The sequence below is a fragment of the Labrus bergylta genome, chromosome 15 (assembly GCF_963930695.1).
Source record: "Labrus bergylta chromosome 15, fLabBer1.1, whole genome shotgun sequence".
In the NCBI taxonomy this organism is placed as follows: domain Eukaryota; kingdom Metazoa; phylum Chordata; class Actinopteri; order Labriformes; family Labridae; genus Labrus; species Labrus bergylta.
This window is the reverse complement of record NC_089209.1, coordinates 870,514-896,939: the sequence shown is the minus strand read 5'-3', so window position 1 is coordinate 896,939 and position 26,426 is coordinate 870,514. Positions and strand designations below refer to the sequence as shown.

Genomic DNA, 26,426 nt, shown 5'->3' with positions numbered 1-26,426 from the left:
TCAACCTATTGCTCAATGTGTTATGGAGGTCAGCAGTGTTTATTTTCTACGTTGTGAAGACATTATATTCAAGCTCTCTGAGAGTTGATAATCTGAACCAAATGTGTGTCTGAATCCAAATCAGTTCTCCCATATCTGTCTTCAACACAAAACCACATGTATACACACATTCTAACTCAGAACAATCACATTCATTGATTAATCATATTTTCTTTGAACTGCCTCAAAAGGATTCTGCTATAAATGAATGAAAACTGATCCCAGTGAACCCTCCTGCTGCTTTGGGAGACCCCTCACAGAGGCAGCAAATAAAACACACAAATATACGGATCGGACAACAACAACACACAACAAACAGACACAAAACATGCAGACAGCAGAGGGAGAGTTCTGATTTTAATCTCAGAATTCTCACTTTAAAGGTCACATATTCTGTAAAATCATCTTCTCCATGTTCCTCTAACTCTAACGTGTCTCTAGTCCGTCTACAAACCCACCAATGATGAGAAAAGTTCATCCTCTCCGTCTTTTGCCTGTCAAAGGGCAGTAGCCCCTCTCACAACTAGGTGTTTGTTCTGCCCTCTAAAGCGCCATTTGGATAGGATGCTTTTTACTACTTCTTTTTGGATGCGCAGTTTGTTTGTATGTGTCCACTCTTCAGTAGAAAGCTCTGATCTTTCTCCTGCTGAGGAGGAGGAGACAAGCAGTGAAGAAGAAGAAGAAGAAGAAGAGGGGGTGTGTTCATGAAATCCTCATGGATTTGGGAGAGTTTCAGCTCGTCAAGGAGTTGCAGCTCTAACACGAACACAACACACATTTCTGCTGCTGTTTGAAACACACCTGGTACTCAACCTGTCGGACATGTCTTTACAAACTAGGCCTTTGTTGTGATCTGATCTTCCCTCCTATCAGACACATCGAGGTGACTTCACAGATAGCTGCGCCCAAGTTGAACACTTTGTAACTTCAGCACAGCGCGCTAGAACAGCATGCACAACCTTCCGCTTGTGCGCCTGTCACATCCTATCTCAAAGGCCCTTCAGCCTGCTCCACTTTTCAGAAAATGTGTGCTCAAACAGGCCTTTTGGAGATTTTCCCTTCATGACATCACAAAGGGCAGTAGCCCCTCCCCCAGGTGGGTGACACTCCCACAGCTAGGTGTTTGTTCTGCCCTCTGAGTCTGCCTTCTCACCGTAAACAATACGACATGGAGCGAGAAAGCACCGAGTACACCCAAGCCCTTCCAGAGAGGGGGCGTGGTCAGACACAGCTCATTTACATATTTAAAGGTACAGACACAGAAACAGCCTGTTCTGAGCAGGGCTGAAATAGAGGGGTTTATAGACATGATCAAATACAGGATCAGAGTGGATTTAGAACAAGAAACTTCACACATGTTTTGAGGCGCTCTGAGACTTATTTACACTGAAGAGGAGGAGGAGGATATGTCACCTTTAAATCTGAGATTTCTTTCCAGTGGCCCTCATATTATTCTGTGGCTGTGTTAACACATTTGTACACAAGAATGTGATATATTTAGAAACTTTAACCTAGATATGTTCAGTGCACATAGACAGGGTAAAACATGCCTCTCATATCTGTGTGTGTCGACATTAAACTTCACTTCACTCCTGCATGAATCAGTGCCCTACTTTGTTCTCTGTAGTCAAGTAGGTCAGCCTGTGCAGATCTTAAAGATACTGACCTACAACTGAGAGCAGTGAGGGGCAGACTGTAAAGTTAGTAAATACTGTTTCATTATTATTTATATTGCTGTTGTTGTCATAAAAACTTCAGTGATTGACAGATTTGTTTACAATAACCATTTTCTTAAGTTTTTATGTTTTAGTTTAGTTTGTTTAACTGAATGAGAAAAGATTTGATCAGAATCGAAGATCACAGGTATGATCTAATAGTTTACCTGTGAGTCGGTCCAATCAGGATCCAGGTTCTGGTTGTGGTCGTGGGTCTGTGTGTTCAGTCCTGCCTGAAGGGTCAGGAATAGTCCGGTGTGTTGACGAGTGTGCAGACAAGCGTCTCTCTGACTCTGAAGGTCAAACATACAAACGGACCCACCTCCAGTTTAACTCCATCACTACCACCTGTGAAACAACACCTGTGACATCATCCAACCAATCAAACACTTTGCTGATTACTGTTCATTGATCATAACACTTTATAATAACTATCATCTAAAGGTTATTAGGTCATTAACAAACACTTTATAAAGTGTATGAAATGTTATAAACTGTTAACATAACATAAATTATAGCATTACAAATCATCAGCAAACATTATTAACTATCATTTTATTGTTTGTTAAACAGTAAATAACTATTAACTAATGGTTAATTAACTATCTATTTACCCTTATTAACCCTTTATAGATGATGGTTATTATAAAGTGTTACCCTTTTTCTTTAAAAAAAACTTTACCATTGAAATTATATGCTAATTGCATTAACAGCCAAAATAATCAACAAAAGAACACAACACATTTTCACACGTGAAAACCCAAAATATTGACTGAGGATAGTCTGAGGATTAAATTAAACATAAACACAAACTTTTCAGTCATTATTCTGTCAAAGACTTCCTCAGTGACAAAAAACGCTAGAACATATTTAAAGGACATATTTTATTTGAATCGACTTGCAGTGCTCAGTTTGTCCTGATGGGGGCGCTACAGGACAGAGCAGCACAATCAATGAAACGGTTCATCCTCAGAGAGCAGGAACATACAGCCTAACTATTATGGGATGTCGGCGTGTTTGTTTGAACAGGACTTTTCTGAATAAGTGTTTCCATGGACGTTTCCATGGTAACGCTTCAGCTGCTGCACTGCAGGGCGTAAAGCCTCCAGCGAGCACATAGCCCGGTCCTGGTTCTCCTTGACCTGGTTCTAGTTTTGTTTTTGGCCTGGGTTCAGTCCTCTACGGCAGCAGGTCAGTCACATTTAGAAACAGAACCCCATTCATTATTTACAACATTTTAGAAACACACAACCCGCCCGGACTTAAAGGAGGTTCGGACCGGGCACATCTGGTCCAGGACAAAACACACACACCCCCCCAACACACACACACACACACACACACACACACACACACACACACACACACACAGCTGAACTCTGAACGTGTGTGCGGTTCGGCACGGCTCGGTTCCGCCCTCCGTGTGGGAGCAGACAGACCCAACAGACATTTTGAGGAGAGGAGAGCTGGTCGTGCATCTCGTTGGGAACAGTCTCCTCTCACGTTGTTTGAGGTTTACAGATGAGCCCCTGCACGTTATGAACGCAGTTTGACGTGACGTGGTCTCCATTCTGCTGTCTTCAGGGTTTAGCCTACTCACTTTACACCGACCTGAGGAGGAGTGTGGATGGAGACTCTCATCTTTAATGGTTTTTATCATCTTATTCAACAGCCTCATTAATGATGCTGACATGCAGGATCCGGCTGTGAAACGGAAGAGTTAAAACGCTACTTTTCTAACCGGATTCTGGTTTCTTCTGGATTCTGGATCCTGCTGATGGTGAGTGAGAGCAGCTGGAGGTGGGATCTGTCCGACAGATACCCGTCAGGAAAGTGGCGTTTTCATTGAAACTACGGCAGCCGGGACGGGTTAATGTACGCCGAACTGAAGCCTGGGTGCTGCTGGTCTGTTCGGTGTTTCACTTTGGACCTCTCACTCAGACTTTCAACTTCACATTGAAGAAGAGTTTTTATTATATTTTGTGAAGGGAGTCTGGTGTGACGTTCTTCCGCCCGCACGGATCGAGTCGGGATCTCCTTGGAAACGGTTAGTGACCCCCCCCCCCCCCCCCCCCCCTCCACCACATCCCGCCCCCTCAGGGATGGTCGGTGCTGAGGCCCCCCTGCTCTCCCTCTAACACCAGCGGCTGACGGGAACGGTTCCGGGTCCAGATGTTCTCCGGCAGGATGACCGGGAGTCAGTCCAGCCTGCTGCTCGCGCAGCTTGAAGAGCTTCACGAGCTCGCGTTCATCGAGAGGCCGATCCGCAGGAGCCTCAAGGTACGTCATCATTTTATAACGGGAGCCTCAAGGTACGTCATCATTTTATAACGGGGGTGAGGAGGAGGAGGAGGATGAGGAGGAGGTGATGAAGAGGAGAGCTTCACTGCAGGAAGCGGAGGGGAGACCCGCAGAGTGACGCACTATCTGTCTGACAGATGAGGCTACCTGTCTGTCTGACAGAGAGAAACCTGTCTGTCTGTCTGTCTGTCTGTGAGAGACAAACAGACAGACAGCTAAGACGGCATGTCTGTCACTCTGAAGCATTGACTGTAAAAATAAGAGAGAGAGGGGGGGTGGGGGAGAGGTAGACAGGTAGCTGTCTGTCTAAAGAGAGAGAGACAGGTTATAGCTGTCAGTCAGTCTAAAGAGAGAGAGACAGGTTATAGCTGTCTGTCAGTCTAAAGAGAGAGAGACAGGTTATAGCTGTCAGTCAGTCTAAAGAGAGAGAGACAGGTTATAGCTGTCAGTCAGTCTAAAGAGAGAGAGACAGGTTATAGCTGTCAGTCAGTCTAAAGAGAGACAGACAGGTTATAGCTGTCTCTTAGTCTAAAGAGAGAGAGACAGGTTATAGCTGTCAGTCAGTCTAAAGAGAGAGAGACAGGTTATAGCTTTCAGTCAGTCTAAAGAGAGAGAGACAGGTTATAGCTGTCAGTCAGTCTAAAGAGAGATAGACAGGTTATAGCTGTCAGTCTAAAGAGAGAGAGAGACAGGTTATAGCTGTCTGTCTTCCTGTCTGTCAGTCTAAAGAGAGAGCGACAGGTTATAGCTGTCTGTCAGTCTAAAGAGAGATAGACAGGTTATAGCTGTCTGTCTTCTGTCAGTCTAAAGAGAGAGAGACAGGTTATAGCTGTCTGTCTTCCTGTCTGTCAGTCTAAAGAGAGAGAGACAGGTTATAGCTGTCTCTCAGTCTAAAGAGAAAGAGACAGGTTATAGCTGTCTGTCTTCTGTCAGTCTAAAGAAAGAGAGACAGGTCATAGCTGTCTGTCAGTCTAAAGAGAGAGAGACAGGTTATAGCTGTCTGTCTTCCTGTCTGTCAGTCTAAAGAGAGAGAGACAGGTCATAGCTGTCTGTCAGTCTAAAGAGAGAGAGAGACAGTTCATAGCTGTCTGTCAGTCTAAAGAGAGAGAGACAGATTATAGCTGTCTGTCAGTCTGAAGAGAGAGACAGGTTATAGCTGTCTGTCAGTCTAAAGAGAGAGAGACAGTTTATAGCTGTCTGTCTTCCTGTCTGTCAGTCTAAAGAGAGAGCGACAGGTTATAGCTGTCTGTCAGTCTAAAGAGAGATAGACAGGTTATAACTGTCTGTCTTCTGTCAGTCTAAAGAGAGAGAGACAGGTTATAGCTGTCTGTCTTCCTGTCTGTCAGTCTAAAGAGAAAGAGACAGGTTATAGCTGTCTGTCAGTCTAAAGAGAGAGAGACAGGTTATAGCTGTCTGTCTTCCTGTCTGTCAGTCTAAAGAGAAAGAGACAGGTTATAGCTGTCTGTCTTCTGTCAGTCGAAAGAGAGAGAGACAGGTTATAGCTGTCTGTCTTCCTGTCTGTCAGTCTAAAGAGAAAGAGACAGGTTATAGCTGTCTGTCTTCTGTCAGTCTAAAAAGAGAGAGACAGGTTATAGCTGTCCGTCTTCTTGTCTGTCAGTCTAAAGAGAGAGAGACAGGTTATAGCTGTCTGTGAGTCTAAAGAGAGACAGGTTATAGCTGTCTGTCTTCTGTCAGTCTAAAGAGAGAGCGACAGGTTATAGCTGTCTGTGAGTCTAAAGGGAGACAGGTTATAGCTGTCTGTCTTCCTGTCTGTCAGTCTAAAGAGAGACAGACAGGTTATAGCTGTCAGACAGACAGGTTATAGCTGTCTGTCAGTCTACAGGGAGAGAGACAGGTTATAGATGTCTGTCAGTCTAAAGAGAGAGAGACAGGTTATAGCTGCCTGTCTTCCTGTCTGTCAGTCTGTCTAAAGAGAGAGAGACAGGTTATAGCTGTCTGTCAGTCTACAGAGAGAGAGACAGGTTATAGCTGTCTATCAGTCTAAAGAGAGAGAGACAGGTTATAGCTGTCTCTCAGTTTAAAGAGAGAGAGACAGGTTATAGCTGTCTCTCAGTCTAAAGAGAGAGAGACAGGTTATAGCTGTCTGTCAGTCTGAAGAGAGACATACAGGTTATAGCTGTCTGTCAGTCTACAGAGAGAGAGACAGGTTATAGCTGTCTGTCAGTCTAAAGAGAGACAGACATGTTATAGCTGTCTGTCTGTCTACAGAGAGAGAGACAGGTTATAGCTGTCTGTCTTCCTGTCTGTCAGTCTAAAGAGAGAGAGACAGGTCATAGGTGTCTGTCAGTCTAAAGAGAGACAGGCAGGTTATAGCTGTCTGTCTGTTTTAACTGTTTGTGTGTTTGTTGATCAGACGGCCGAGGAGATCGATCAGCTGACTGTGGATGAAGACCTAAACGACATCGAGAGAGCTGTGTACCTGCTCAGGTGAGACTCTGCTCAGTGTCCACCTACTTTCCTGAGAGCTCTTGAGCTCTCTTAGGCTCCTCAAGATCGTTGGTTGACGGCCTGCCAGAACATTTTTGTAAAGTGTCTTGAGATAACACTTTTTATGAGTTGACGCTATACAAAATAAATTGAATTGAATTGAATTGAATTGTTTGACCTTTGACCTGCAGTGTTAGCATCATGCTAACTTTAGCATTAAATGAGTCATAGTGAGTCATGTTTTCACGCATGAACTAAACTCTCCTGAAAAACTCCTGAAGTTTTTGGGGTGAGCTGAGAACGCAGCAGGATATAATCAGGAGATTTCAGATCACCTGTGGAGTCTGAACCAGGTGTAGAGTTGTTTCCTGTTTGTTGTGTGTAAGACTCACAACCCCTCCCCCGACCTCATTATCTGACCTTATTAGACAAACTCTCCTGAGGATGATCCCACAGGATCTCCACCAGATCATCTGCACCATCAATGACCCTGGACCAGGGTCAGTTGACCCTGGACCGTTGACCAGGGTCAGTTGACCCTAAACCGTAGACCCTGGACCATTGATCCTTGACTGTTGACCGTGGACCTTTGTCCCTGGACTGTTGATCCTGACCCGTTGATCCTGGAGTATTCACTCTGGATCTTGAATCCTGGACAGTTGATCCTGAACCATAGACCCTGAACCAATCACCTTAGACCACAGATCCCTGACTGTTGACCCTGGACTTTTGGCCCTGGACCATTGACCTTTTGACCCTGGGCTGAAGGGCCTGGACTGTTGATCCTGGACTATTGATCCTTGACTGTTGATCCTGGACTGTTGGTCCTGGACTGTTGATCCTGGACTATTGATCCTTGACTGTTGATCCTGGACTGTTGGTCCTGGACCATTGACCCTGGACTGTTGATCCTGGAGTATTGACCCTGGATCTTTAATCCTGGACAGTTGATCCTGAACCATAGACCCTGGACTTTTGACCCTGGACCGTTGACCCTGGACTTTTGTCCCTGGGCTGTTGACCCTGGACCACTGATCTTGGACTGTTCATCCTGGACCATTGACCTTGGACTGTTCATCCTTGACCACTTGGACTGTTGACCCTGGGCCCTGGTCAGTTGGCTTAAGCCCGATCAGGTGGCTGTTTCTTGATTGAGACAAAGTTAGGTGGAGGATGGCGACCACCATTGATGGGCTTCAAAAGTCCTCTTCAAAAACCAACGGGTGATGTTAGTAGACTATGTCCATGTTTAATACATTCAATGTCCTGGAGCGGGAAGATAACTCAGGATATGATCTGACATATTAATATGAGAACAACAGGCTATTAAGGTGGTACCTGGACTTGACTAAGGTGTACTGAGTTCTGTGTGTTACTGTGTCAGATCCCAGTTCAGGTAAATGAAGGTGATAGCTGTGGAGTCCTTCAGGCCTAAGTTTAAGGTTTGATCTGTTAAAGCTTTCTCTTTAAATATGGACTCTGTATGTTCTTCCTGTCGTCCACAGCGTGGGTCAGGAGGTGCAGAGAGCAAGTGTCATCAGTAACCTGCCAATCCTTGTCCGCCAGAATCCTGCTGAGACATTTCGTCGGGTTGTTCCCAAGGTTCGGGTACGTACTCACTGACATCAGTCAGACTTTGTGAGGTTACTGTCAGAGGCAGACCCAGGTGGGAAGTAGGACAGGACAGGTGTGTCGATCAGGTGTGCCACTCAGATAACCTGTTCTTCCTGTTTCAGGAGGTCCTGAACGGAGCTGGAGTAGAGATCCAACTTGCAGCAGCAGCCTCTTTTTTAACGATTCTGCAAGATGACATAATCCTGATCCACACCCACACCTACTCCATCTTAAAGACAGTCCTGCTGCACCTGAACCACCGAGACACAGGTAACAACACCTTCACAACAGAGACACAGATAGCACCGTTTGGCACAGTTTATCAAAAATCTGTTCTCAAAGAAGTTTTTTGCTGGATCTTCCTCAAGGCCAACTGAAAGTCCTTCTCCATAGCCTTCCCAAACCTTCCCCACACCAAGGTTTTTGCTTCCCTGACCTCCCCAAGGATCCATGATCAATCCTCTCTGAGGTTGGAGTTGAAGACTGGGGGTCCTTGCAGTCATTCCCAGTTCACCCTCACTACAAGTTTAGGTCTTTCTGGCAGCCTTCCCCTTCCTCTACTCCAACCCACCACCAGATGGCGATCGGTTCACAGCTCAGCTCCTTTCTGTACCCGAGTGTCCACAGGTCAAATGATACTACCACAAAGTCAAACAACCATCTTTGGCCCAGAGTCTTCTGGTACCGGGTACACTTATTAACATCCCTGTGCTTGAACACTGGTTCATAATGGCCAATCCATGACTAGCTCAGAAGTCCAATAATAAAGCACCACTCTGGTTCAGGTTAGGCAGGCTGCTCCCCCCAATTACCCCTCAAGTGTCTCAATCATTGCCCATGTGATGATGACCCTACCAGGGGCTAATGCCCCCCCGATAAACACAGTGCCTGGTTCTGAGTGTTGAGGTGCTTATGTTGACACTTATCTTGATGTTCATGTTGATCCTGATTCTGATGTTGCTGGGTTTGTTTAACAGTGGTGAGCAATGCCTGGTTGGAAACTTTGCTGTCAGCCATCAACGCTCTGCCCAAAGAGACGATCAAACAGGAGGTACTTCTATTTTACCTGTTTCCCTACTACTGTCTGTCCATCAGTCTCTCTTCCTGTCTGTCTCTTAGTGTATCTCTCTCCTTGTCTTGTTGACTCTGTAGCGGTCTTTTAACCTGTCTCTCTTCCTGTCCGTCCACCCATCTTCCTGTCTTTTTTCTTAGTGTATCCTTCTACCTGTCTTGTTAGCTCTGTAGCTGTCTTTTTATCTGTCTCTCTCTCTCTCTTTGTACCTGTCTGTCTCTCTACAGGTGCTGAACCCTCTCCTCTATCAGTCTCAGCTGTCTCACTCTCTTCAGGCTCGTCTGTCCAGTTGTCGTATTTTAGGGAAAGTCGCCTGCAAGTTTGATTCTCACATGTAAGTGTTCCAACACACACAATGTTCTTACACTTTACTTATAAAGGTAATGTGCTCAGGTGTGATGTCCTATGTTGATGTAGTATCAGGACTGTTTCCTGTGAATCAGGGTGAAGAATGAGCTGCTCCCATTGGCTCGGTCTTTGTGTCAGGATGTGGAGTTTGAGGTGCGAGCCTGTATGTGTCGCCAGCTGGAGAGCATCGCCCGGGCGACAGGGTAGCCACATCTTACAGTGAATCATATTTAATACGGATCAATGTTCTTGCCGCTGTCACAGGTTTCTCTCGTCTCTCTTTCAGGGTTGACGACACTCGAACCGAGCTGCTTCCTGAACTGGTGGAGCTCGCTGAAGACGAGGAGAGCAACGTCCGCCTCGCCGCCTTCGACACCATCATCAACTTGATGGAGATGATGGACAGCGGTGGGTGAAAAGCTTTTGTCACTTGAAGTCATCATGGTTTAAGGTTCTCTTGGGCAGTCACAGGAGAACTTTATACCATGGACTGACAGCTTGAGACACAGATCCAGATCTGTATGAACAACTTGTTTTAAAGCCTCCCCTCTCTCTCAGACGACAGAGTCCATATCGTGGTTCCCCTGGTGATGTCAGTGTGCGAGGAGGCGACACCGGCGGACAAAGCCGTCCTGGTATCTCTGTCGTTCCAGTTTGGGAAGCTCTGCAGCGGACTGGAGGGTGAGATTCAACACTGATATCACACAGTAGAAACAGAAGAAACCAGAAAACCAATATTAAACTCAAGAGGAACACGTTACGTTTTTTTCGCTACATAACGTTAAATGAAGGTGGAAGACACGTTACAGACTCAGCTGCTCAGACGACTTTGAGATCTGTTGACAAAAAACCCTCCGCATGTTATCAGAGCAAATAAAACAATATAAGAATAGATACATAGTAAATAAGCACTTAAAATATTTTAAAAAATAAGAATAAGAAGAGATTTATACATTAGAGTAAAAAAAGTGCTCCAGCACATGATCTGGAACCCAAGCTCCTGAATAACATCTGGACTCCAGGGTTTCCCAGAGTGAGGGTCACCAGGCAGGTATGAGGATATGCATGAGTCTGCAAATGTTTGCTACTGTCTTTATAAAATGAGAGTGACCTCTGTAGAGGGAGTCTTAAACTTTTGTGTGTTTAAGAACCAGACTACGGCTCAGAGTGTCTGGACTTCTTGGAGTCTCTGGGGGAACCAACCGCTGGGGACTTGGACAACTTAAGATGATGTCAGAAGGATCTCAATCTATTGGTTGTTTGGTTATGCCTGTGCTTGTCCTGGATTGTCCATAAATAGCATGTTCATGAGCTAGTTCCTGTCCATACAGCACCTTAGTCCAGAGGTTAATAATGAATTGTGTTTAACATGAAGGACTTCAGTCAGGTTCTGTTGCTCCTGGTATCAGGAAGAATCAGGGAGTACTTGAAGGGGGGATTTTTGGTCAGCCTAAAAAAAAGTTCTGCTGATTCTTGAAGAAGTTCAGAAGTGGATGCAGGGCTTAGTCCAGACCTTTTTTCAGCAGTGAGGGGATTTGCTGACCTGCCTGGGATAAGGGGGTATAGATATAGAACTCTTCCCAATAGGTTTAATAACCTGGAAGTTCCAAAATATAAGAAAGTGATTGGCTCCATCCAACAAGCATCACCACCTCCCCGATGTCTTTTCTGGGTGGGCGTAACAAGAAAATCTCACAACATTTCTCCAGCAGAACTCAGGCCATATGTTCGACCCTGTTGAGATCCACTGTAGCTGGCTTGATTTCTCACATCTCTCCACAGATATCAGTTTTCCCACTTCTTTACATATTCTGTGCTCTATTTGTTTAGACTGTAGGATGCCATTGTACAATCTGGATGTGATTTAGTTGCATTTTCTGGACTTGAGCAATGATAGAAACAACCTGCAGAAACCCTGATTCTCCTTTTTCTAAAGCCTCTTTCAGGATTTGGTTGAAGAAAGGCCTAACTTGAAAGTATCTACAAAAGTCATCATTTCCCAACCCATAGTTATTCTGTTGAGCTTCAAAGTTCTGGGGTGCCCCCTTGTGGTCAAATTAATAATAGGTAGTTAAACCCTTTGACGTCCACTGCTTAAATCTGCTATCGTTTTTCTTAGGTGTAAAATCTGAATTGTGAGCTGACACCTCAAAAGTTTAGTTTTTCCATATCTGCAAATTTTAACTATTTCCTGCCAGGATTTCAGAAGTGTGTCCAGCATGGGGTCATCTGAAACCACCAGTCCACCCTGTCATTTGATATCTGCTAATAGGGTTGTTATTGGTATTTCTTTTCCATTGAGCCATTTACATCCTTCCACAGTGTTTGTTGGTGAACCTAGTGTTGTACTCGAAATCGCTCTTGGTTCCTGTCTCATTTTGTCTCAGAATCGAAGGCATTTTTACTCGGTCTTGTCTCGGTCTCAGACTGGGCGGACTCCGGATTTTAAACAAGACCTGTCAAGACCACCACTGATAGGCTGTGATCTTTCCAAAAGAACAATAACTCTTACTGCTCCGTGTCTTCCTGGAATGCTATGCTATTAAGTGTCTGTATGTTGTCCTCAGGACTGTGTCGTCAGTGATAAGCTGTTGTTGTTTTTCAGGCTTCCTTTCAGACGAGCAGAAGAGCCGGTTGCTGCAGAGGTTTAGGGTTCTGTGTGTCGCTGGTCTGCAGACTGAGGGGAACCAGACTGAAGGCAGCAACGAGTCCATCCTGGTCCGCTGCAACTGCTGCTACAACCTGCCTGTAAAGACAGAAAAGACTCAGAGATCCAGAGTTTAACTGGTTAACTCTTTAATCCTTCAAACACATGATGTCACTTCCTGCTCTCTCGCTCTCCCTCTACAGGCCATGGTGGTGTTTGCTGAAACAGCTCACTTCCTGTCAGAGCTCTACCCGTCTTTCTCCAGTCTCTGTTGTGACCCAGAGGTCAGCGTTCGACGAAGTGCTGCGGCCGGTTTCCACCAGGTCAGACCTTCAGCTTCCTCTGATTTTTTTCTTACAGTGTTACATCTGCTGGAGGAAACACTCGTGACCACTATCTGTGGCGGTATCAGTCCGATGTTTGGCTTCTCCATGAGGACAGAAGGACAGGACAATAAAGCACAAAACTTGTGCAGAGGTGTGCAGAGTGTGGCTAATGTTAGCAGCGCTAGCACCACCAGCCTTCAGTCTTCCCTGCAGGTTAACGTCCACACATCTGTGCTGAATGCTCATTGATGTCCGAGTTTAACCTGACTCAGCCAACATACAACTTAATCTCCATTTTATAGATCTAAACACTGAAAGACCGCTCTGCTCCTATCAGATGCTATCTGTTCACTGAGCTTGTTTACATCCAGGTAGTAGAGCGAGGAGAGCAGGACCATCAAGCAGAGCTAGACCAACATCTAAAAATATAAATAATTCTACAACCAACTTGTAATTCGGAAGACTAGTAGCAAGAGTGATGACTTTTAAACCACCTAAATGTGCATTTAAAGATCTCCTGATGCCCCGCCTTGTTCTGTCAGGTGGTCAAACTGCTTGGTTCAAACGTCCAGCTGGTCCACAAAGAGCTGCTGGCTCTTCTGCAGGACGACGCTCTGGAGGTGAGAGGTCACACCTGCATGCTGCATCATAGTGGGGATTTTGTTTATACAGTATGAATTGTATTTGTGTAAAATGGGGACAGTGCACATCAATGAATAGAAACATGTAAATATGCCAGAACTTCTGTCTGTAGTCCAGGCTGGTAGGCAAGGCAGGTTTATTCCTGACATCAGCACACACACATTCAATCTTAGCTTGTAGCATAGAGTGTGTTTATGCTGAAGCTTCCTTTGTTCTTGTTGCTGAGGTGTTGGACGCTCTGATGAATCACCTGGAGGAAACTCTGGAGGCGGTCCTTTCCAGAGGAGAGAATGTGACGCTGGACAATAAGGTAAGACCAGGACCAGACTTCTCCAGGATTAAAGCCACTTCTGGGTTTAACAATCCTTCAGTTCTTCCTCTTCCCCTTCTTTGTGATAGCTCTCTGAAAAGTCTCATTTTGTCTTCTTCAGCAGTTCCTTATCTTGCTCCTCTTGTCTCCTTCGGTCCCTGATCAGATCCCTGAGCTCTTGGCGGCTCTGCTGTTAGCGGAGCAGAAGGTCGGATGTTCCCTGCGTTGGCGGCTCCACGAGAAGCTGCTGCAGCGTTACAGCTACCTGGCCCGACTGCTGCCCGGAGAAGTGCTGCACCAGAGCTTCTCCCCTCGCATCTTCATCATCCTCACCACCAACGTCAGTGTGACAGCAGCACACCATGCAGCACATTCTGACTGACAGATCAGACGGGTAACTTCCCCTTTTGGTTCTCGTTGTTGCAGAAGGTGTTGCCTGTTCAGAAGGAGGCGGCTCGGACCTTCTGCATGTTCCTACGGTACAACCGGAAACACGACCAGCGTCAGGAGATGATGGAGCGACTGATCCAAGGTCAGAATACTGCACACTTCATCCCCAGGTGTTTGTGCTCACAGGTCTGACAGCCTCGGGTTAAAAACACATAACACCAGAGAAGAACATGATGCAGTCAGCTGTTTTAGATTTGGTCCACTGGATTTGAATGTAGAGGCATTCTGTGGTCAGTTTGTAAAAGGATGAACCTACAGCAGAATCCCATGTGATGCTGACTAACCAATCACTAACGGCTGTCTTCTGGATCCTTAGATCTGGCTCAGGGGCGGAGCTACTGGAACCGTCTGAGATTCCTGGACATCTGTGAAATGGCGACAGAGATTTTCTCCAGAAAATACTTCAACAAACACTTTCTGATGCCAGCTCTAGAGCTCGTCCACGACCCCGTCGCCAACGTCAGGTAGCGTCCTACGCATTTGAGTCTGTTAGGGAAGGTCAAACCCCGTCTCTCTGTGTCACACACCTGTCTGTCTCTTTTCACCCGTCTGTCAGGTACAAGCTCTGCCAGCTGTTACCCAGATTGCGTTCATCGCTCCGTCTGCCGGCCGACAAGCAGCTGCTGCAGCAGCTCGACTTCTGCGTCCAGAAGCTCCTCTGCAGAGAGAAAGACAAGGATGTGGTGGCCACCATCCGCAAGGTAACACTGTCCCACCTTAGACCTGTCAGGGATGTGATGGTGGTGTAAGATAAATACTGTCCAGAGATACCAGTCCTGACCTGCTGTCAGAGGGCTGTGATGATGTTGTCATGTCTGTGTTATGTCTATATATTCTTGTTTCATTTTGTTCACCTTATCACCAATTTTTTTTTAAAAAGAAGGGGGGACTGTGATGAATTAACTGTCTTCATGATGTCTTTCAGACAGTGTTGGAACTGGACAAACTGGACCTCACAGAGCCTGTACGCTTGCTTCTTTTCGTGAAGGACTAAAATAATTCACAGCTGAGGTTTGTGGTTCCCCTCTCTAACCTTCATGGGGTCTGTTTTGTGTTTGCAGTTTCACAAGAGACAGGAGAGGGATCTACTGGACCAGAAGAAGGAGAAGGAGGAGACTCTACTATTGGAGATGGTGAGTCTGAACCTGCAGATCAACCTTCAGTCTGAATCACTGTATTTGGTTCTGATGGCATCTCGTCTGTCGTCAGGAACAGCTGGAGCGCCAACAGACCGACGGGAAACTGAACTCTGATAAACATACAGAGAGGAAACGTAAGAACAAGTTATTTCTGCAGACTGGGAGATGTCTGGAGCAAATGTGAAGGACATGTAAAAGTTGTGTATCACATGGTCAGCATTGGTTAATTAGTGTTTTCCTGCTTTGAGTTCCAGTCCTGTAAAGGTTTCTCTCTTTAACAGGAAGAGACAGCAAGACCAGTCTTTCAGCTACCAAATCCATGTCTGTGTCCTCATCTGGAGCTGCCTTCTCCTCCTCCGGTAAGAATCCAGTACACTGAAGATGAGCTAGGTGTGACCTCAGAAAAAACCTTGTGTTCAAACCTGATGATGAGGATGATTCTTGTTCCTACAGGTAAAGAGATGAGGAAGGCTAAACTGTCGCGGAGTCGGTCCCTCAGCAGTCAGCCGACGATATCCAAAGCTGCCAACTCAGACAGACCTCTGTAAGACCACAACACCAGATCCACATTTAAATGTCCCAAAGTTTAGTGTTTTTAAGGAGGTGTACGTCTAATGGAAGCTGGGATCAGTCAGTGGATCGTTGAGCCGTTGTACTGGACCACTACTGAGGGCAAGCAGGGGATCTCTATGGATCAGCTGTGATCCTGGTCTCTGGGGATCAGCTGTGATCCTGGCCTCTATGGATCAGCTGTGATCCTGGTCTCTATGGATCAGCTGTGATTCTGGTCTCTGGGGATCAGCTGTGATGCTGGTCTTTGGGTGGTGACAGAAAGGTGATCGATCAAAGTGGGTGAAGAGGGAGCTGGTTCAGCCTTAGAGAAAGGGGGAGGAGCTCAGACATCAGAGGGAGCTTGGTGTAGAGCAGCTGCTTAGCCTGACACCACCATGACCTGGCCCCGGATACATAGAAGAGAAGGAATGGTTGATTGAAGCAAGCAGCTAAAACCAGTTTCAGTTTCCTTTGCAGGTCTCTGGACTCAAATACAGACCTGCTTCCTCCTGATGTTTGCTGATGGGATCCATTGACTGGTGTATCCCATCAGACCAGGGAAGATCCGTACTAGCAGGAGTCTACGTACCCTCAGGTGTGGGAACACCTCAGGGTCCTACGGCAAGAACCTGTCTGAAATCCACTTCTTTGATGCTGTGGTGATCCTGTCCCCCGTCCTCTGTTCATCCATCAGATACTTTGTTCTCATCGTCTGTTCAACTTCCTCTGATGAGCCTTGAGCCTCTGGGCTGGATGAAGTTAAGGCGTTGTTTGTTGCTTTCCTGCTTAGACCATCAACAAGAGCCTGATCGATCAGGAATACCTTCCAGCTTTTATTTGGAATCCAAAGAAGACTTAAGCCACATGGCAAGTCTACCCGTGATGACCACCCCTTGTTCTCTACTTATCTTTAGTGGTACTTACCCATAATGTAAGGTGAGAAGTTAGAGCCACATGGGGGGTCCTGAAGAGATAGGGGTTAAGTTTGAGTTCCAAAACCAAGTCCCCAGGATTGAGCTGATGTGTCCTTGATGTGATTAGGATCCTCCTGGACGCCAGCTCAGAAGTTGTTGCTAGATCTAAAGTTACTTAACTAGACTCTGGTGATCTAATGTTCTCTTTCTTTGTTCTCTGTTACAGGAAAGGCAAAGAGCTGAGTGGTACATCTGGATCCGGGAAGTCCTCCAATAAAGGTACCGCCTGTCACACACCCCTGCACAGTTCACAGTCAGTTTCAGGACTGCAGAATCATGGCAGTCAAGAGGACAGTCCTTGTCTTTCTTTTTATTCATACAGAGCTTTTGTTTTATAGACGACTCTTTGAGGACTGCCCACTTCACCATGGCAACCCAGTCCACCTCCTCCATGCCGGTCCTGATCCGCAGCAACACCACTGGCCTCCTAGACAGGGCCAGTGCACTAGAACACAGAAGTAGTAGTAGTACCATGGATCACAGGACAAGCACTCTAGATCAGAGAGATCATAGATCCAGTGCACTGGATCACAGAACCAGTAACATGGACCATAGAACCAGTACCATTGACCACAGAACCAGTAACATGGACCACAGAACGAGTACCATGGACCACAGAACGATTACCATGGACCACAGAACCAGTACCATGGACCACAGAACCAGTAACATGGACCACAGAAATGATGGGATGGACCACAGAACCAGTACTTTGGACCATAGAACCAGTACTTTAGACCACAGAACCAGTACTTTGGACCATAGGACCGGTACTTTAGACCACAGAACCAGTACAATGGACCATAGGACCAGTACTTTAGACCATAGGACCAGTACTTTGGACCACAGAACCAGTATTTTGGACCAAAGAGCCGGTTCCATTGATCAGAGAGACCATAAAACCAGTACCTTGGACCAGCGTAGTAAAACGATGGATCGGAGCTGCGGGATAAAGGACAGCCAGTCCAGAAAACTGTCGATGTGAGTTCAGATTAATTGTTAAAGAAAAATTCTACAAGTATATGAACCCAATCAGTTTTTACAGTTTGTAAGCCAAAAAGCACTGGACCAGGTCCAGGAAGCCAGTATCCCACCTTCAACTAGCAATCTGAGAGCGCCCTTGAGCTTGAGCAAAGTTTTCTTGTTTAACTAATTCCAAGTTTGGGTCGTTTGCGGTTTCACAAAGAATTGTTATTTAGCAATGAAAGGCTGGCACCATATTTAGCATTTTAGTTGAGCATTCTGTTTAGCCTTTTTTAACCTCAGAAATTCCTGTTGTGAGCTTACTGGTGTTAGCATCTCTCTTCAGTGCAGATTAATCAGATTATTGAAGATTTGTTTGGGGATCCAGGTTGAACTTTTAATTCCATTGTTCTCCTTTTTTTTTTATGATTTACAGAAACAGGAAGTCAAACTCTTTCACCATCCAATCAGCACGAGACTGAAGATGATGTCATGATACCGCTACCAGGGAATCAACAAATCAGCTTCAGGAGTTGAAGGATGAATGCACGACTCAGAACGTTACCCGGAATGCACCAGGCAGAGACAGTCTGAATACTGTTTGAAAATACTGAGCTGCTTTTATTTTCTTAACACCATACTGTAATGATTTCCTGCTGTCCTCTGATTGGCTCAGTAAAGTCCACACATACAAACTAACACTGTGTTTTATTGGTTGTTGTTTTTTTCTGCTGACGTTTGATTGTTTAACAGTCAAACAAGCCCAAACACTTGAACTCTTATTTTAATGTATCTTGAGTCTGATTTAGACTTCTGTCTGCCTATTGGTTGGAGTATGTGATGTCACTGGTCAAGGTTTCAAAGCAAAGGTTTACTGCAGTGTTTTAACAGGTGTTTATTCAAATAGCTCTAAAACAGTAAACATGTTTTTTATAGTGTATTTATTTAAACAGACACATAGTCGACATGATAAGTCATAAAACTGAACAGTTTGAGTGTTTTCATGCTAACGTTGCTATACATAGTGCAGCTGAGGCTAATATGATGTCATCAGTTTATCATGTTAGTCTTTTAAAAGCCTGCAATTACCTACATAACACATGCTAACGTTAGCTTACCAGTGCATTAAATAAAGTCTATAAAACACATGCTAATGTTAGCTAACTATAGCGTTAAAGTCCATGAAACACATGCTAACGTTAGCTAACTAGAGCACTGATGTCCACAAAACACATGCTAACATTAGCTAACATGTCCAGAAGTTACATGCTAACACTAAGTATCAATTAATGTTTTTATAACACATTATAAGAAAAGAGTAAAGACCATATTCCTGTGGCGGCCATGTTTCCATGACGTCACACTCGGGACGTTAAGCTCAGGAGGTGTCATCATGTCGTTCTGTTATGTTCAAGGTTGTTAGTGATATAAACGTCTAGAATGTGACACCTGTTTGCTAATGTTACCAAGCTTTATTCTGGGAAGTGATAAAATGATTCTGGACGTTTATCTGACTAAAAACCTTGAACATAACAGAATGACATGGTAACATTTGAGCTTCCCGCCCTAAGCGTATCGTCATGATAACATCCTCGCAGCAGGAACATGGTTTATGACCAGTATACACAGAGGACAGCTGATGGTGCGTTCCATTTAATCTCGGAATTCTGTCTAGTACCTCATCAGTAATGCCCCCCTGAAGTTGGAAGTCGGACTTGGTAACTCGGAGAACTTTTAGTAGCCCAAGCTAAAATCCAACATGGCTGCTCCATGCATCAACAGTAACGTTTAATCTGTAACTATTGTGGTTTGCAAACTATCACGTAGTGTGTTGTTATCTTCTGGTTTAAGATAACAAAGCAAAGGTACTCCATGTAGCTTGTTACCAACTCATAACTGGAAAGTGATCAACTCGGGTGTGATGTCAAATCCAGCTCCGACTTCCAAGATCAATGGAACGCACCATGAGGCTGACGGGAATGTCTTCAGATCTGCAGGTGTTTGGTCATCATGTTTTTTAACATGTTGACCAGCAGAGGGCGCTGGATTAAAGATTATCGTCAGGGAACCGACAGCTCAACATGAAGGTCTGAAAACAACCTTTAGAACTTCAGGTTTATTTTCTTGCTTACATTTTCTCAGGAAAACAGGTGAACATGGTTTACCTGCTAGGGCTTTATGTAAACTGACAGGAAGTACAGACTAACATGTGTAGACTCAGGTGGGCGGGGCTAAGCATCCTGTCAGGTAAACATTTTATTTCTTGGAGGGGTCGACAACTCGGCCCATGAAGAGCACGCTGTCACTCGTCTGCTGGTAGATGACGAACATGAAGGGTCTGTTTATGGTCAGTCGAGGAGGAAGAGTGGAGAACGCATTGACCCCGCCTCCTGTGGTGATGTCATCCGCGCTCTCATCGACGGCCATGACAGATTTTTGATAAACCTGAAGACAGGCCACAGGTAGGAAATGTAATGTCAGAATGACAGAAAAGACAAAAGTGAGAGACGATAATCAGGGAAAGTAGAAATAACACACACACAGGTAAATAAGTGAACAGGTGAACAAGGGGACATGTGAACAAGGGGACAGGTGAACAAGGGGACAGGTGAACAAGGGGACATGTGAACAATGGGACAGCTGAACAAGGGGACATGTGAACAAGGGGACAGGTAAATAAATGAACAGGTGAACAAGGGGACAGGTGAACAAGGGGACAGGTAAATAAGTGAACAGGTGAACAAGGGGACAGGTGAACAAGGGGACATGTTAACAAGGGGACATGTGAGAAAGTGAACAGGTGAACAAGGGGACAGGTGAACAGGTGAACAAGGGGACATGTGAACAAGTGAACAGGTGAACAAGGGGACAGGTGAACAGGTGAACAAGGGGACATGTGAACAAGTGAACAGCTGAACAAGGGGACATGTGAACAAGGGGACAGGTAAATAAGTGAACAGGTGAACAAGGGGACAGGTGAACAGGTGAACAAGGGGACATGTGAACAAGTGAACAAGGGCACATGTGAACAAGGGCACATGTGAACAAGGGGACAGGTGAACAAGGGGACATGTGAACAAGGGGACATGTGAACAAGGGGACAGGTGAACAAGGGGACATGTGAACAAGTGAACAAGGGGACATGTGAACAAGGGGACAGGTAAATAAGTGAACAGGTGAACAAGGGGACATGTGAACAAGGGGACAGGTAAATAAGTGAACAGGTGAACAAGGGGACATGTGAACAAGGGAACAGGTGAACAAGTGAACAGGTGAACAAGGGGACAGGTGAACAGGTGAACAAGGGAACAGGTGAACAAGGGGACAGGTGTTTTTTCACATTGTAGAACACACAGGGTTCTGTTTTTTATTTAACTGAGCGACTGTGTTTCAAAATCTCTTTTTTTTTTAAATACCTGAACCAACAGTCTTTTTCTAAACTGGACCAGGTGTGTTTACCTGGTTTTGTTGATTGTGTAACTTTAACTTTTTTATTAATTACTGGAAGGTTTAACCATTTTAATTAGATCTGATTTTAAATGATGTTACATTAGTTTAAATTCTTTCACCTGAGTTTAATTTCTCACCTGTGTGAGTTTGAGCCCTTCAGCTCCGCCCATGTTGATGATGTCAGCATCGTCCTGAAACACCTTTGTGATGCTGAGAGTCTCCAGGACGTCACGCAGAGAGTACGAACGCTCCAACAGGAAGCGAGGCAGCTGCACCTCCAACTTCCTGTTCAAAAAACACAAAGAAAAAAACCTTAACAGCCTGAAATGTAAGTAAAGTACAACATACCTTTAATCCCTGAATATATCTCCGACCCCCAGGTAATCTGAATGTTCATGTTTATCAGTTTTAGATATTTTATCTCTGAACACAGCCTCGTCTCTGCAGTAAAGCTTTTAATGCTGCTGTTGCCTAGCGACAAGACGTCATGACATAACCATCTGAGCACAAAGTGTGTATCACATGAATAACTCTGATCCAAACAACATGTCAACACAGCTGTTCTAAGGCAGCCAAAGACCGGGGAGGGATGAAGGAAAGGACACAAGGAAAGGGAAGAAGGAAAGGATGGATGGAGAAAGAAGAGTTGAGATAAAAAGTAAGAAGGATTTTTAGAAACTAAGGAAAAAGGAAGGAGAGGAAAGAAGTGAAGGAAAGATGAAAGGGAGACAGGAAAGGAAACAAGGTGTCTCACGTCTTCTTCAGCTGTCTGATCCACGCCCGGATCTTCTCGCCGGTCACTTCCTCCTCCACGGAGGTGATGTCGACATCTTCGTCAGGCAGCACAACCAACATGGCCAACCCGTCCACCATTGACAGCCTCAGCACGCCGACCTTCAGAGAGCGGTCGTACGCCAGGAAGTACTTATCCGCCCGGAACATCATGGGAACCATGACGACGTGATACTTGTCCACAAAGAAACGCTCGTCCTGAGTGACGGAGGCGTTAAAGGATGGACTGAAGCGGACTGAGACAGAGAGAAAAAACTTTATTAACAAACAGCAGGGCGGTCGATTCTTATTCTAAAGTCAAACACGTAACGGGATGTTCTTATTGAAAATATTCAAACAGCTCACTGATTGGTGGAGAGACATGGGGTCACTCTCCAAGCTGGCTCGCAAATATTTAAGTACCTGGAACGTGTGTGTGCTCTGAACGGACGTCAGCAGGACATAATGTAAATATAATATAATGACTTCAAATCTTTTACAAAACAGGTGAAATGCTCAAAGCAAGCCAGAGCTGAACCCACTTTTAATTAATATCTTCAAACTTTGTAGTTGTATGTATCCTCATATCGTGTTTTGGGGTTTTATGTATGTTGTACATTTTAATCTGTTTGTTTACACAAAGGCCCAACTGGGGACACAAGTTGGAAATTAGCAATATACTCTTTATGCAGCACATCAGTTTCATGCTTTGTGTTGAAATTATGTTAAATTGCATCGTCCCTATTAAATAAATAAATTCAAATAACAAGAGAGCTTCACTCGATCCTGATCTAGTTGATATACGATACTGCCGTCATCGAGTCCATCCTCTCCTCCTCCATCATAACCCAGACTCTCCTCAGCCCCACAGTCAGAAAACATCACAGCATGAAGGAACTGTTTTGATACGTTACATTAACGCTCACTTTTTACATGTGAGTAGATTTATAAACTGTAAGATTTGTTTCATTGTCAAACTGCACAGATCCTCCACTGCACATTTTGTACATTTTTTGTTTCTGATATTTTTAATTAAATTGTATTTTGTAATTGCTTCCATATTTTATTATTTAAGTTGTTGCTATTTTTAGGGCCCGAGCACGAATCGTGCGAGGACCCTCTCAGCGATTATTCTTCTTTTTATTGTTCCTCCTCTTTGAGGCCACTTTTGAGGGCCTGAACGTGCCCGAAAACTCACCAACCTTTCCACGCTCATCAGGTCTCGTGAAAAATTGCATATTTTTGTGGTTTCGTAAAATAAATTCGCAAAATGGCTCAGTGGCGCCCCCATGAAAATTTCAAAATGGCCCCCCATAAAGATTTTTTTCACGTACACTCACGAAAATTGGTACGCATATTAAGCTTGTCGGGACGGACTAAAAATCCGTCCCTCTACTAAGCGGCGTATTTTGGCTTCAAGAACGTTGAGTGGGAACAGCTACAGTGCGCGCCCACTGGTTTCAACATGCCAGTACCACGACTTCTCCACAAATCGAACTGCACGGCGTGCTGCTTAACCACGACATGCAGAGCGGTGCGAGGGCCCTTCATCACCAGCAGCTTTAATTTTTGCTTTATTATAATTAATAATAATATATAATATAATATATAATAATATAATTTTTTCCCTTTTTAACTGTTTTTGCACCAAAACACCAAAACAAGTTCCTTCTATGTGTAAATGTACTGAGCAATAAAACCTGATTCTGATTCTGATTCTGAATCTGAATCTGAATCTGATTCTGAATCTGATTCTGATTCTAGACTTGAGGTTCTGGCAAAAAAATATCTGATATCCACTCTTGTGCTACGGGGGAATGAAACGCTGAAACCGTTTTGATGGCCCTAACACACTCGACACGTGATACGCACTCTGGTAGGTTGCAGCGGTGGCGAGCAGCAGCTTGGTCTGGGGGTCCACGGTGGTCACCAGCTCCAGGACCTGGTCTCCGGTGTTCCCCTGGACCCAGCTGTTGATGGCATCGGAGGCGTCCAGCGGCGTTGTGTAGTCTAAAGTCTGAACATTTCCCCCGAATTGAGTCTTCACCTGGTCCAGGTAAGAAGACTCCACCTCGACGCCCTGAGAAGGGAAGATGGCCACGCCCTGTCTGAGGTTGGAGGCCACGCCCCCCTGTAGGACGGCGGTCCTCAGGCTCTGAAAGAGATCTGAGAAGACGCAGTGTAAGCTAACCGTTTAAACCCAACCCATCAACCACATGACCTCTGACCTACCGGGGACGCTCTGAGGCTCCAGGCCGCTCAGGCTGAGACCCTGAAGCAGCTGATCCTGACTCTGCCCGCCGGTGGCGCCGAGCAGCGCCGACAGCCCGTTGGACAGCGTGAACGTGGAGAGGAAGACGTTGTCATCAGTGGTGCTGGAGACGGCTCGGTACAACCGTGCTGCGAAGTCTGCGTTCCTATTGGTCAGATCCTGCAGGGAGGGGCCGAGGGTCTGAGAGGACGCCAGAGTTAGGAGCACGAGGCCGACCAATGACAGAAGAGTAGATGAGGCCATGATCACAGTGCCCCCTGCTGGAAGAAGAAGTCAAGTTTACAGAGTTTAATAAATATATAAAGAATATAAATCAAAACAACAAAGATGATGATGTTAGCTTAACATGCTCCTTAGCTTAACATGCTCCTTAGCTTAACATGCTCCTTAGCTTAACATGCTCCTTAGCTTAACATGCTCCTTAGCTTAACATGCTCCTTAGCTTAACATGCTAGTTAGCTTAACATGCTCCTTAGCTTAACATGCTCCTTAGCTTAACATGCTAGTTAGCTTAACATGCTCCTTAGCTTAACATGCTCCTTAGCTTAACATGCTAGTTAGCTTAACATGCTCCTTAGCTTAACATGCTAGTTAGCTTAACATGCTCCTTAGCTTAACATGCTCCTTAGCTTAACATGCTAGTTAGCTTAACTTGCTCCTTAGCTTAACATGCTAGTTAGCTTAACATGCTAGTTAGCTTAACATGCTCCTTAGCTTAACATGCTAGTTAGCTTAACATGCTCCTTAGCTTAACATGCTAGTTAGCTTAACATGCTCCTTAGCTTAACATGCTAGTTATCTTAACATGCTCCTTAGCTTAACATGCTAGTTAGCTTAACATGCTCCTTAGCTTAACATGCTAGTTAGCTTAACATGCTCCTTAGCTTAACATGCTAGTTAGCTTAACATGCTCCTTAGCTTAACATGCTCCTTAGCTTAACATGCTCCTTAGCTTAACATGCTAGTTAGCTTAACTTGCTCCTTAGCTTAACATGCTAGTTAGCTTAACATGCTCCTTAGCTTAACATGCTCCTTAGCTTAACATGCTAGTTATCTTAACATGCTCCTTAGCTTAACATGCTAGTTAGCTTAACATGCTCCTTAGCTTAACATGCTAGTTATCTTAACATGCTCCTTAGCTTAACATGCTAGTTAGCTTAACATGCTCCTTAGCTTAACATGCTAGTTAGCTTAACATGCTCCTTAGCTTAACATGCTAGTTAGCTTAACATGCTCCTTAGCTTAACATGCTCCTTAGCTTAACATGCTAGTTAGCTTAACATGCTCCTTAGCTTAACATGCTCCTTAGCTTAACATCCTCGTTAGCTTAAAATGCTCCTTAGCTTAACATGCTCCTTAGCGTAATATGTTTGTTAGCTTAATATGCTAGTTAGCTTAACATGCTCATTATCTTAATATGTTTGTTAGCTTAACATGCTAGTTAGCTTAACATGCTCCTTAGCGTAATATGTTTGTTAGCTTAATATGCTAGTTAGCTTAACATGCTCATTATCTTAATATGTTTGTTAGCTTAACATGCTCGTTAGCCGCTCTACATTTTTTAAATTGAACTATTTAAAGTGTAAATAAATAAAAGAGGTCATGTGGACCAGCCTCTCGGTTCGTTATTTTAGAAACAGGCTGTTAACTTTTATAATTTAGCCTTCTCTAGCCCCTCCTCCTAGCTAGCCCCGCCCACAACTCCAAATATGGTCACTTCCTGTTAGATCAGTTTGCAGGACGTTCTAACGGATCGATAACAGAACACTGTGTTGGCAGGGCGTTGACCTGATATCTGACGTCATTAATCAACAGTGACGTCACTAAGTGTGACCTGATATCTGACGTCATTAATCAACAGTGACGTCACTAAGTGTAACATTATTATTATTCTGTAAATAAAAGATGTTTTTGTTCCTGATCTGCTCTGTCTGTCTGGCTCCGTTATTCTGGATCGATTAAGTCTCCTGAAGATGAAACAGCTGCTGTCAACAACAACAAAAACAACAACAAAAACCACCGGAAACAAACAACAACACAAACACACTGACCTCGCGTCGATCGTAGATCAGCTGTTGTTCTGCTCTCGAGCTTCAATAGTTGCGTATCACCATCGAGCTCGCGCCCCGACAAGACAACAGCATCCTTAGTTTCCGGTCGCGTTTTTTCAGAATAAAAGCGGCGTCCTCACGCAGCAACGGCGTGTCAAAAAACGGTGTGACTACGGAAGCCCAGAAGTACTGACGATGGTTTATTAATGTAATAAATATTATCTGATAAAGATAATAATCGGTCAGTTTTAGAAAACAGTCACTCCTCATCATCTTCCTCAACTGATCAGTTTGTCTTTAATCTCATTTAATTTAAACTTCATTTGATTAAAAATATAAAAA

The 26,426-nt window shown here is 44.7% G+C and overlaps 2 protein-coding genes across 6 annotated transcripts; one reads left to right on the top strand and one right to left on the bottom strand.

Moving 5' to 3' along the window:
• Positions 1-3,364: 3,364 nt before the first annotated feature.
• Positions 3,365-18,239, top strand: ppp4r4 (protein phosphatase 4, regulatory subunit 4). 4 transcript variants are annotated; one of them, XM_065963481.1, is made up of 25 exons: positions 3,365-4,034; positions 6,430-6,503; positions 8,009-8,111; positions 8,240-8,387; positions 9,095-9,168; positions 9,417-9,523; positions 9,633-9,740; positions 9,824-9,945; positions 10,096-10,218; positions 12,143-12,285; positions 12,388-12,507; positions 13,053-13,130; positions 13,379-13,462; positions 13,629-13,802; positions 13,889-13,994; positions 14,229-14,376; positions 14,469-14,613; positions 14,838-14,876; positions 14,974-15,045; positions 15,128-15,185; positions 15,333-15,410; positions 15,505-15,595; positions 16,744-16,796; positions 16,916-17,558; positions 17,977-18,239. In XM_065963481.1, the coding sequence occupies exons 1-25, from the start codon at positions 3,927-3,929 to the stop codon at positions 18,020-18,022; spliced, it is 3,045 nt and encodes a 1,014-aa protein (XP_065819553.1). In that variant the 5' UTR covers positions 3,365-3,926; the 3' UTR covers positions 18,023-18,239. The 4 variants fall into 4 exon arrangements, with proteins under 4 accessions (XP_065819553.1, XP_065819552.1, XP_065819555.1 ...); XM_065963480.1 differs by having other exon boundaries at positions 15,122-15,185; XM_065963483.1 differs by lacking the exon at positions 14,838-14,876.
• A 180-nt stretch (positions 18,240-18,419) lies between these two features.
• Positions 18,420-26,241, bottom strand: LOC110003392 (protein Z-dependent protease inhibitor). 2 transcript variants are annotated; one of them, XM_020658954.3, is made up of 6 exons: positions 26,085-26,241; positions 23,994-24,293; positions 23,634-23,927; positions 21,745-22,018; positions 21,128-21,275; positions 18,420-19,985 (listed from the first exon to the last, which is right to left on the bottom strand). In XM_020658954.3, exons 2-6 carry the CDS (start codon positions 24,274-24,276, stop codon positions 19,797-19,799), a joined length of 1,188 nt encoding a protein of 395 aa, XP_020514610.2. In that variant the 5' UTR covers positions 24,277-24,293; positions 26,085-26,241; the 3' UTR covers positions 18,420-19,796. The 2 variants fall into 2 exon arrangements, with proteins under 2 accessions (XP_020514610.2, XP_020514612.2); XM_020658956.3 differs by having other exon boundaries at positions 23,994-24,290; positions 26,085-26,237.
• Positions 26,242-26,426: the final 185 nt, after the last annotated feature.

Coding starts and splice junctions, on each gene's coding strand:
- ppp4r4 (XM_065963480.1), top strand. CDS start 3,927: ATGTTCTCCGGCAGGATGACCGGGAGTCAGTCCAGCCTGCTGCTCGCG. Junction 13,803..13,888: donor TCATCATCCTCACCACCAAC/GTCAGTGTGACA, acceptor TCGTTGTTGCAG/AAGGTGTTGCCTGTTCAGAA. Junction 14,614..14,837: donor TGGTGGCCACCATCCGCAAG/GTAACACTGTCC, acceptor GATGTCTTTCAG/ACAGTGTTGGAACTGGACAA.
- LOC110003392 (XM_020658954.3), bottom strand. CDS start 24,276: ATGGCCTCATCTACTCTTCTGTCATTGGTCGGCCTCGTGCTCCTAACT. Junction 22,019..23,633: donor CACCGCTGCAACCTACCAGA/GTGCGTATCACG, acceptor TCTCTGTCTCAG/TCCGCTTCAGTCCATCCTTT. Junction 19,986..21,127: donor AAGGGCTCAAACTCACACAG/GTGAGAAATTAA, acceptor GCCTGTCTTCAG/GTTTATCAAAAATCTGTCAT.